Source organism: Monopterus albus, unplaced genomic scaffold, assembly GCF_001952655.1.
Source record: "Monopterus albus unplaced genomic scaffold, M_albus_1.0 scaffold27.1, whole genome shotgun sequence".
NCBI classification, from domain to species: domain Eukaryota; kingdom Metazoa; phylum Chordata; class Actinopteri; order Synbranchiformes; family Synbranchidae; genus Monopterus; species Monopterus albus.
In genome coordinates, this window is record NW_018127907.1 from 2373458 (window position 1) to 2385681 (window position 12224).

Below are 12224 nucleotides of genomic sequence, written 5' to 3' on the forward strand. Positions count from 1 at the left end.
GCATACATTTAAAGGCCTAATTATCTTGGAAGCTGTTCACATACACAAATATACAGTATGTGGGGGCAATCCTTGTTAACAGAATCATAAAGATAAATATGTGCAAGTAACTAGAACATGTGTGGTTATATATTTAGCAACCTAAAAAAAAATAAAGCACTGCTTTTGGGAGAATATACAATACTGAGGAAGCTTTGAATTCAGAGTGTCACTGCTTGTTTGTATGGCTATGTATCTGACAGTAAAATATACAGATGCATGAAAAATTAAAGTAAAATCAACATAAAGTGCCTCAGTGAGGTGCTGGGCCAAAACATGCCATCAGAACAGCTTCAGCGCACCTTAGCATTGACTATCCAATTCTCTGAACACTACCGGAGGGATGAACACTATACTTCCAAAAGATATTTTCTATCATTCAGTATTTTGATGATGGTGGTGGAGAAGCTGTATAATGCATCACTCCAAAACCCAGATGGGTTGAGATGTGGTGGCTATGAAGGCCATAGCATTGGATTCATATCATTTTCATACTCATCAAACCATTCAGTGACCCCTTGTGCCCTATGGATAGGGCAATGTATTCATGTAGGCATGTGCACCAAACAGAATATTCCCATAGTTAATGTTTCCATGACGAACTTTGGCAAATACAATTGCTTGGTTTGTCAAGGGTTAGATAAGAAGATTTATCAACCACTTTCCTAATGCTTATTAAGGAGCTGCTGTGGAGCTGGGGGGATTAATGTAATGTAGTATAAGGAGTGGAAGCATAGGGAAACAGCTTGTCTGATTTGTCCAAAGTTCAAAAATATATCTACTGTATCAGCATCTCTTAACTTCACTAACACTGCATCTTGTTTGTTTAAGCCAAGTGCTGCTCAAGGGGGATTTGTTGGGTTTTCCTTCTGTAATAATAGTGATAATAGTAAGGTCTAGACCTTACTTTGTAAAGTGTCCTGAGATGACTTTTGTTGTGATTTGCTGCTATACAAATTAAATTTGATTGAGTTATTAATGTGTTCAAAAATAGAAATGTAAAAAAGAAATGTATGCCTAACTTTTCCTAGTGACCAGTAGCTATAGGTGAAGTGTCTTTTTATGTTTACATTTATAGGGTGGTAGTTAATGAGCTTTATATGCATGGGCAGACAATTTTTTTAATATTGGACAAAGTCAGTCTAGTTGTTCAGTCTTTATGCTAAACTACACTAACTACTGCCTGGCCTTAGCTTCATGTCTATGACATGATAAGTATTAATGTTTTGTTGAGCTCTCAGAAAGAAAGTCAGTAAGTATATTACATACAGTTTAAAACCTATAAAATAAAATGAGTGGCTTGCTGGTTGTAAGAGTTGAGCAAGTAATTTAACATTAGTAGTAGTTGTAGTAGTTGGTTCTTAATTTTTAATGTTCGTAGTTTGTAAGGTAATGTGTGTCTCAAAAGAATATGTGCTTTCATAATGTATAAGATTATTGTCTTTTGTAACACATAGCAGATATGGGATGCCACAGGGCTCCACTCTAGGCCCCTCATAAAGTAGTATACCTTGTTCTTCCTTGTAAAGTGACACAATATATTTGAGTTTTTGTGTTGATAATGGTACTGGTTTCTTGCAGAACAGACAAGTCAAGTGGTAACTACCAAAATAACACATTCAAACAATATGCTGCTGGTTGCTTAAATGAGTCATTTATCTGGTTTTCTCCACATTTGTGGCACTTATTTGACCCTTTCTAGCCAATTGGAAAAAGCAGGAAATTGGTAGTGAGGGAAAGACAAAAGGAATAATCTACCTTTTTTTTGTAGTATAGCGCTCCCACTGCGCTTCCCTATATGGTTCTCTACGTAACAGGTGTAGTTGGCCAGGTCTGTCTCATCCACAGCATCAAATGTTAAGGACAGCTGCACCTCCTTCTCCCCTAAATGTTCCCTCAAGATCCTGCATAAAGACACACAGATAACAGTCAAAGAGAACAGGAACATTGATTGCGCTAAAATTTACAAATTTAAAAACTTTTTAGGGAAGTGGAGAGTGTGAAAAGAATGGAGGAAAAGAGGAGAAAGAAACATATTTGAAAGAGAGGCAACTGGAGCTAACCTCTCTCCCAGATTATTACTTCAAAAAGCAACAAATCTTAAAGCCAGGAAACATTCCATGTTTTCCTAATTACTCCTCTGAAATTCCTGCAAGGGAGAAATGGAAAAATAAAGAAAAGTGAAAAGGGAAGGAAGAGAGAGCAGATAAAAAGTAAAATAGAGGGAACAAGGAGGCATGTGTAGAAAACACTGGTGACAGCTGGAAAAAGCCTCTTGCCTTATGGTGGGGGTCACACTCCTCTGAATGCCTGCGAGGAGGAAGAAACTGAACTGATGTTTGGGTCAGGATGTGCACCATAAAGCCTCAAGTCAGATTCAACTATAGCAAATGATATTGCATCTGAAATTAGGCTAACAGTGTTGTGGTGGCAGACTCATAGCAGTCACCACAAATGGCCCCGTAACATTACAAAGACACCAATATCTTAATTCAGTTGATACTTGTATTGCTTTTGTTTCATAGGGGAACAATTACAATGTTTCATATGGTATTTTAATTTAACATAAAACATATGTAACATATTTGTTGCTGCTCTTTTGGCTGTTTTGTTCTTGTTTTTACAGTTAGTGTATTCACTCAAATGTCATGCTTCTTGTAGTGTAGGTCTGTGATTATTTCAGTAATGACACGCATGGTAAACTCAGTACTCAGTTTACAGATCATGCTGTTCATTCCATTTTTAATTTTTTTTTTTTTTTTTACATTATTGTATCATTACTTTGCAGGAGGTATAAAGAGCAGCACTGCTAATATTACCATAAACTATATGGCTGATATAGTTGTTAGAAGACCAGTGCTTGTATCCGGTGTGGGTACACTTGGCCCAGCATGGTGCAGATGTTAGTCTTTGTGTCAGACTTTTTATAACAAACCCTGTAATCCCATTTGGGAAATTTCTCAGTCCTAATGTTTGGTTTTAGAAACAATGCTACGTTACCACTGTAGGTTAATAGGGGAAGATTATTTTAAAGCCAGTGTCTTGTGAAGGAAACTCAGTATCAATTTGCACTACTTGAGTAATCATAAGCTTGGACATCAGAGCAACTTGTCTTAGCCTGGGACATGGCCAGAGAAAACAAGTGTGAGAGAAGTGAGAACTAAGACAAATTTGGAGAGTCACATGGACAATGACACCAATGGGAAATGCCTTGTTCAAATACAACAGGTCTTGTATATGCAGCCAATATTGTGGTTCTGGATCAAATTGTAATCATACTGCAGATGTTTAATTTAAAAGACATGGAGCAGGATTTTGTAGCAATTGAGCTGTTGTAACCACAGGAAAAAAGTGATATTGAAGCAAACTAAAGCCATAAGTAATAAGTACAGTACCACATGCAGAATATGAAGAATTATATTTATCAGGAATTTAGTATAAACTCTTTTAAACAGTGAGTTTCAAATACACAAATTTAAAACCCATGTAACACTGACATCTGCCAAATGAAGTAGCTGTAGTAGTTTATAGTGTGGGTTGGTCTGACTTTCCAGTGGTCAGCCAAACCAAACCAGAAGACAACAGGACTTTGAAATGAATGAGCATTTCCTTATGCAAAATCAGTAACTGTGTCAGAAAACAGACCAGACAGGTCACGGAATATTGTTATTCTTCCTCTTTACAGTATGTAGTGGTTTTATTATGCTTTCAACTACAGTAGTCTAGACTGGCCAGATTCTAAAAGGCAGGACTTGGCACAGTTGGTCTATTGGTAATTCAATATGGAAAGGTACTGTATCTGTCACTTGAAGCTTTTATCCAAGTGCCTGCATGCAAAGAACCCTGACAAACACACTTATAACATGGGTGCTCACTGTGTGAATTTGAACTCCTTACCCTTTTATTATATGTATTATATAGTTTCCTCTACCCTTTTAGCAACTGAGGAGCAGAAAAGGGCAGAGGAATTTGAATACAGGACTATTAATGTACTGGTCAAGATTACACAAAGAATTACTATTAAAAATGTTAAATACTCTTGAAAAAAACAACCAATGATTGAAATCATCTCTGTATGTATGTGTTTCCTCTTTCTCGCTCTCCTCTGCATGTCATTGGGTTTGTGTGTGTACATCACTCTGATGTCTACCAGTGTCAGAGGTCTCAGTTAAAAGCAGTGACTTGCTAAAATCCATGATTAAAAACACATCACTTCCTCCGTCCCTCTTTCGCACCTTTCCTCCAGTAACGCCCCATCCATTTTAGACCCCATCATTCTCCTCTTAGACGCCCCCTTCTCCACTCCATAACTCTAAAGCTCTCTTGATGTCTGCTATTAAACTCACTCCTTCCCACTCACTAAATTACACCTGAGTGATGAATATTGATTTCTTCTGCTCATGTTTCATTGTTTTATATCATTCCTAGCACCTGGTCAGATCTCCCTTTGTCATGTTCATGTAATACTAATGTGATTACAGACTTAGCAGTCTACCCGGAAACACCATCAATTACACCATTTTTCTTTAACACCTGGGAACACTTCAAAGTAAACATGATACTAACCTTTAGGGTTGTTTCAGACTCTACACAAACTACATAAATGCAGCTGTAAACACAAAGGTGAGGCAAGTATTTATCTATAAGCAGTGGCCGCTTTTCTTCTTGACAGATATGATACACTGCTCATCCAACAGGGGGCAAGAATCACTGGCTATGGTCCTAATCAGGTCACATCATTTATCAGGTTGAAAAGAAAATAGCCAAAGAGCAGCACATCATTTGTTATATTAAATCATCCCCAGTAACAGAAAAAACAGGTGTGTGTTTCATACCATAATCGAACAGTTCTTCTTTAAGAAAGAGCAGAGCAGAGAACCAGTACAGCATTTGCATTATTGTCCCTATCAGAAAAGTGTGAAATAACACTTGCAGCGTCAGAAAGAGCACTTACTGTCTGAAGTTAAAACTGGCAGATGGATAACAGTTCACTGACATTAACAACAGTACCTCTGATATTGCACCTGTCACCTATGGTGTCCCTCAGGGTTCAGTACTTGATCCTCTCCTGTTCAATCTCTACATGCTTCCTCTCAGGCATATCACCCATTCCTATAATTCGCACTTCCATTTCTAGGTCGATGATGTCCAGCTCTATATCTAAATCCAGTACCTGAACTCTGCAAAATTTGATATGATCAACGATGGTCCCAACTCTCTCACCAAAACCATGCTAATTTCCTTCACTGTTGACAGCTTTATTCTGTCTCCCTCCCCTCACATCCATGAGCTTTAAATACTCTTTGACAGAGACCGCTCACAAAACTACCATCAAAAAGCAGCCTTTTCTTACTAAAACAAACAAACTAATTTGTCTGTTGATTAAATTGTTACATACCTTCATTATCCCATAGTTAACCTCCACATTAGTGTTTTTTATGCTACATCTTTGACTTTCCTTATTATAACAGCTGGTCATAGTAGTTTTTTTTAGCAAACATTAATCAAAATGGAATAGTGCTTATGTTGGAGACTATTTTCATTTGGGTAAAAAAAACAAACAACTTATCCTTTAATAAACTTTAGTATACCCAACATTATGGTGCTTGCCTGTTCAGTTAATCACTGTCACCCTAAAACACCTCCACTGCAACCTGTTTCACAACATATTCAACTAATGTTTATTATCCACACTTACAAATCCCAATTTAACACAGCCTTTCTAAGTTAACTCACTGATCTTCTATGCTGCCTCAACCTCAGTTGATTCATGTAATATAGAATTATTAAAACAGTTTTCTACTAATTATCGACTACTGATGGAAAAACCACCTGAAACAACAACATGATGACTAAAATCTCCCATGGAAATGAATGTCACTTTCAGACAGAGGTGGACATTAACTGACAACATTTACTCATTTACTATACTTAAGTACAATTTTGAGGTATCTGTACATGAGTATTTTTATCATACTTTGACTTCACTACATTTTAGAGGCATATATTGTACTTTTTACTCCACTATATTTATTTTTATAACTTTAGTTACTAGTTACTTTTAAGAACCAGATTAATAGAAAATTCATAAGGCTTTATTGATCGTTGGCAGAAAACTCACAAGCTACCCAGCAGTATTGTTAAGTACTTCAAATTATAAGCATATAAGATACTTATAGACTAGCTCCCTCTTTATCAGCTGCTACATTAAATATGATGAACATGATAATGCATCAGTAATTATAATGCAATAATATGATATACATATGTTAAATGTGCCATTCTGCATAAAGAGTACTTTTACTTTTAGTACTTTAAGTATGTTTTAATGCTAATGCTTTGTACTTTTACTTATTGTAAGTAACTTTTTGAATTCAGGACTTTTACTTGCAACAAAGTATTTTTACACTGTGGTATTGCTACTTTTACTTAAGTGATGTGAGTATTTTTTTCCATCACTGATTTCAGATAACAGAAAAAGATAGGAGGTTAGCAACAAACCATCTTCACTGACAGATACAGGTTCTAGTAAAAAATAAAGCAAAGCTTTGACAGTGCTTGGACTGGACAACTGATGTGACTTTTAGGTGCCTCTCCACATCACTGGACAGATGGCACAGTGCTGCCTTCAAGTGAAAGTATGGAGGAGGCACTGGCCCAGGTAGACATACTGTAATTATGAATTCATTGTACATGATCCAACTATCATACTGTAGTTGAGTTGCAGAAATGTGAGACAGTAGCTGGATAGCAGTGAAGCTTTGCCAACCACAACAGTCAAGCTGCTTATTTATTATGTTGGTGTGTGTTTTTGGGAATATTTTGACTAAAAACATTTGATAAGGTGTCTTCCAAAGACAGATGTAGGTTTTATCAATTGGAGAGGATTTGGAGGGTAAGTATGAAAAAACTGCCTGTTTGTCATACATTCACATCCAGTTATTGTATCTAACAATATGAAATGAAAGTGTGAACAGCTCTCTTACATTCTGCAGGAGAACAACCCTTGGTAATTACAGGCATTCACATTATCATGTAGGCCACAAGACAGTATTGGTTCTTATGTACACAGACATGGACACATGCAGTCTACAGGCCATTGCTGCAGCAGAATGGGTGAATGGAGCTAAATGTGAACAGATTAATGTGCATCACAGTGGGGGTCTGTCTGCCGTAGTGTGACTGATGAATCTGGAATAGCGGTGTGATTGGATCAGAGGTGGCCAGAGGACTGGACTGCAAGACTGAGAACTCATCAGGCAAAGGTTAATTTAATACCACAGGGCATGATTAGTTTCAAGTTTAAACACTCACACTCATGGACACTCCTGCTCTTTTTTTCTACAACACTATTTTCCAAGGAGCGAACACATTCAGAGGCCAGTAAGTGGCTTAGCAGTCACAGAGACCACCCCTCAAGTGGAGAACCTGGGTCTAAGCCCCAGGTCAGTGAACAGCCCTGCTACTGATTGACAAACCCTGCCAGCTTCACACATGCTGTAGAAGGCTGACCCTGACCTTTGGTCCTCTCCATTGAGGGAGAATAAGGGATGCTAAAGAATTCACATTCACATTATTATTAATAGGCTGAGCTGATGACATAACAATTGGCAGCAGAAAACCTTTTGTCTAGAGCTAACTTTAGAAATTTTTTTTAACATAAGCTATTTACTGATGATGGGTAAAATCATCACTGAAATTATATACTTTCTAGGTAAGGTAAAGAGGTAAACATTTATTTTAAAGCATGTTGTATTAGAAGAGAATGTAGAGTAATACTGCTCAAAAGTAGGCTGGTTTGACAATAACACAGAAGAGAAAAATCTGTGAAATATAAAGTAGATGGTGCATCAACCCACTCTGTATTCAAAGCAATACAACTACTGGTTGTACTTGATAGGAAAGGAGAGGCTGTTGTAAGTGACTATTATGGTCACATAACTAGCTATGGTTATGATAACATTTTTTATGGTAATTATTGGTAACGTTTTTATTCAGTACTAGACTGTGAAGTATACTGTACCATGGTGAGTCCATTGTTATCATACCCAATACAGTTGATACCGTGAGGCATGACAGAACTCAGGGTGTAATAAACTAATGTTTTTCTTCAATATGTAATGTCACCACACAGTAGATGATGTGCACCCAAATAACAGTGCTGTTTGTTGATTTTGCAACTGGAGTTGTTAAGTATGGCAGCATATTACTGCCATCATGAGAAATCGCTCATTTATTAAAACATTTTTCACTTATTGCATATTTTTTCATTATAACGAGAGATAGTAGATAGTATGGAATCAAATTTATGTCCTAAAGAACCAACTAATATGATGCCTCACAATAGAGTGGATCAGATCATTTCTACAATTATTCTCAAGAACCAGTGTTATGCCGAGTTCTGCCTGCCGAGAACTGCATGCCCCCTTACAGCATTGCACACAGCACCAGCTGGAGCACCCCTCCTAAAGGCATTCGCCTTAGCAGCTTCGCTCTCATCAACACCCTGCCATACCAACTTTCCACACAGTGTCCAGCATCGCACTTAGGTGCTCTCCAGGTGCCACTGAAAATTACTGATTTGACACATAAATTCATGTATATATATTTATATATAGGAAAAAAAAAAATAGCGCTTGAATGCGGCTCATGAGCCACAATAGCTTGCATGTGTCTCGATCATGTTACAGGTCTTACTGACAGCAAGTAAAGTTAGTCTGTGTCCTGCTGTCACTTACTAAAAGCTGTGCAGGGCTCACATTAGGAAGTAAAATGATAAGATCCACTCGAGTGTGTGTGTTAGTATTAGATGGTTCTTTGAGCCATAAATTTGAAACTAGGCTGTAGTTCACTTTGTAACTGAAGTTACCACTATATGCCCTTGCATAGAGAAAAAACAGCATCTCGTTATAATTATAAAATATGTCACAATAATGTGGAAAATATCACGCTTTAATGAATAAGTAGAATTTCCTGTTATCCTCCTGCTTTTGTCCACCTGGAGAAAGCAAACTAGAGGAGCATCATCAGTCCTCAACCCCAAACTGAGCAAGCAGTTGGGTGTGTGTGTTTGCAAGAAAGATTTTGAGTGTTCTGTTGGTTTTCATGTTCTAATGATATGACTTCCTGCAGACAATCGGGCATTTCTCAACAGAACCAGAGTAATTGGTCTCAATAGGTGAGAATATAAATTCAATTTAACTTTATTAGTATTCATAATTTTTTTGTTTGTTTTTTTTAGGAAAGTTAAGAAGAAATGTGTCGGAGCTCTCGACGAGTCATAAATCATAAGAGAGCAAATTACATGCTGGCAATGTGTGGACTGCAGCTGGAGCCACGTCTTTTCAGAATTAATTAACAATAGAGCCATAAGCTTGAGAGGGTGTAATTGATACTGTCTTGCAATGTCATACAAGTGTGGTGAAAAAGTATCTCAACAAAAACAATATGCACATTTATATGTATTTAGCAACTGTGACTGATTTTCACTCTACAATTTACAGCAGTTTCTTTTTTTTTTCTGTTCTCCAGAAAATGATTAGGGGGACATGCACATCATTTGAGTGAATCAGTATTTAGATGTTGGTGTATTTACCTGACTTCACTTTCTTTAATGTGTCCAGCTAGTTCTTCAACAAATTTATCTCCTTTCATCCAGTAGATGATGGGCCTTCTGTTTTCTCCGCTGTAGCCAAAAAAGGCCTTGCAGTCCAGACTGAGAGGCATACCTGCAACACACAACACACCACTGTTACTATATAGACAACAGCATAATGACAAACAGCAAAATCCTCTCATTTGCAACTCAAATATGAATGCTAGTCAGGCTGAAGGACACCTCCAGTTAGAGCAGGTAATGCCCCCCCTCAGGAGCCAATGCAGAGAGCCACAGTAAGGTGTGCTGCAAGGAGCCTGTTTGGAGCCCCTTAGTTGGGGAACTAAAACAATCGCTATTAAAGTGACTGTGAAAAACTGTCAGAATCTGTTTTTTATCATGTAAAAGTAATTTCTTTAAAATGTTCCGCTCATGCAGCAAAACAGTGAAGCAGAAATAAAAGTTCTGCTTAAACGTTCAGCTCACATAAATCACACAAAACTAAACAAAACCCAATACCTTATTCTCTGAGTCATTGTGATATACTGTATGTCCAAGTGGACAGTTTGCCTAAACTTTCAGATCTCCACTGCTCAGACCTTTGCTGCCAAACCATTTCAAGGGGGAGGAACGGCTTCACTATTTTTTGCCCCATACATAAATTGTGACTTTATGACACCTTGAGCAACACAAATGAATTTTCATTCAACCTTCATTGGTCACAGTTGTAATAGCAGAAATCTTAGCACAAATCGCAGCATATACCTGCATAGCAAGGATTTCACTTTTTGTAAAGATTATTTTGTAGGAATTCAAATAAATTTTGCACTACGTTTGAATGAAAATCTACAGAATGACTTGTTGCTTTATTACCCTTTAAAACTAAGCTAAAAATACAATGGAGGACTGAATCATCAAGCATCATGATATCAATCCTAGCACCAGATAAAATATTAGAGGATTATGCTAATTATGTTTTTTAAATAATTGCTGTCTGAAAATGTGCACAAAGCAATATGGCTAAGGTTTGGGATATACTGCATCACTCCTAATAAAAAGAAGCACAGGTCTGGTGTCCTGCATTAAAATCATATGGTCTGCATTCACTTCATAAAGGGCATGTAGTTTATCCATACTGGCTCTAAGTGTTGGCGCCTAACTCAGGTCTATAATCAGACAGTATAGATGAACTGTAATCTAAAGGTGTACTTGGGCAGATGAACCATATGGGCTAAAATGAGCTATTTTAGAGACTATCTACTCTGTACTGAAAGGACCGAATGTAACAGGTTCTGTGATTCAATACTTGCAATGCAGTTTTGCTACAAGACAGAATTGTCAATACTAGCACCACACTTGAGCACACACATGAGTGCAGACAGTACCCAGACACGCTCTCACACACCCTCCTGTAAGACCTTGAAGCCACCACTCTGTGATTACAGCTATCAATAGCGATGATGGAGTATTAATGAGCATTCTAATGAGCCCTACCTCGTTAGGCAGTCAATTAGCAGATAATTAGGATAGACCTCAGTACTATCATAATGACAGCTCTATCAACACAGTCAAGAACCATCCCTGAATGCTAAAGTTGTCTCTATAACTCTGTGTTTGTTGTCAGACAAGCACTGAATATGAATAAATATATCCAGCATTTACTGTAGCTGATACCATATTGCCAAGTGAGCAGGATATCCATGTGGTCCTATGCATGTTTTGTCATGTGTAAGGTATTCCCTGAAATGACCATATTTAAAAGAACTTCCCAGTAGAGTAATATTACAGAAGCAAAGGTAAGAACTTTCACACACTGGTCAGAGACTGAATAAACACCGAATAACTGGTTTCGCTAAAATGAAAGTGTTTTTTCTGTAGGAACATCAGATGATAGCTTTCTGATTGGTGTAACAATCAAAGACAAAACAATTACCACTAGGATAAATTTCCAGAGTTGTAAAATCCTGTTGGTGAGTATTACAAACCACTGTGCTGTGTTTCGGTAACTAATAAGCTTTAAATGCATATTTGTGTTCCTCGAACTGGACCTCCCTGGTCATCAACACGCCTCCACCAAAACTGTCCCTTGCAACATACTTTTGGACAAATGTCAATGTGAATGCAGCCTAATATTTGTAACTTCTAACTAGGTGAGACACAAAATGGTTGTGGATGTCTGTCGGTGGGCTCTCGCGGTGAGAAATGTTCACCTATGTGCTGAGGCAGGCAGCATATACACAGTGAAACACACCACAGAGCCTGATGAAAAAACACAAGAGAAAAACTGGATTAGAGTGAAATTAATTTAGCTTGATTGTGTGTGTGTTTCTCTGTTTGAGTGTGTGTGTATGTATGTAGGTACCACAGTAATTGATTAGCACCCTGAGGGTGTGTTTGTGTTCTCAGCATGTTATAGTGATTAAAATCATCAACTTTGTTTGCACTTGTGTGGCAAGGGGGTGTATGTAGGTTGGTGTGAGTGTGTGTGTGTTTCCAGTAATCAGGGCACAAGCATTTCATAGAGCGAGTTGAGTCATCATTTCTATTTGTGGCTAAAGCAGCAGGGAGTTCAGAAGAACTCCAGCGACTG

General features: G+C 37.7%; 1 protein-coding gene across 10 annotated transcripts in view; it reads right to left on the reverse strand.

The window, feature by feature from the left end:
• Window positions 1–12224, reverse strand: part of il1rapl2 (interleukin 1 receptor accessory protein-like 2) — a 395718-nt gene that overhangs the window by 22850 nt on the left and 360644 nt on the right. For all 10 annotated transcript variants that reach the window (XM_020595451.1, XM_020595453.1, XM_020595450.1 and 7 more), the window contains 2 exons: window positions 9635–9767; window positions 1798–1943 (listed from right to left, as the gene is read on the reverse strand). In XM_020595451.1, coding sequence (XP_020451107.1) covers window positions 1798–1943; window positions 9635–9767 — 279 coding nt within the window. The remainder of the gene's footprint in view (window positions 1–1797; window positions 1944–9634; window positions 9768–12224) is intronic.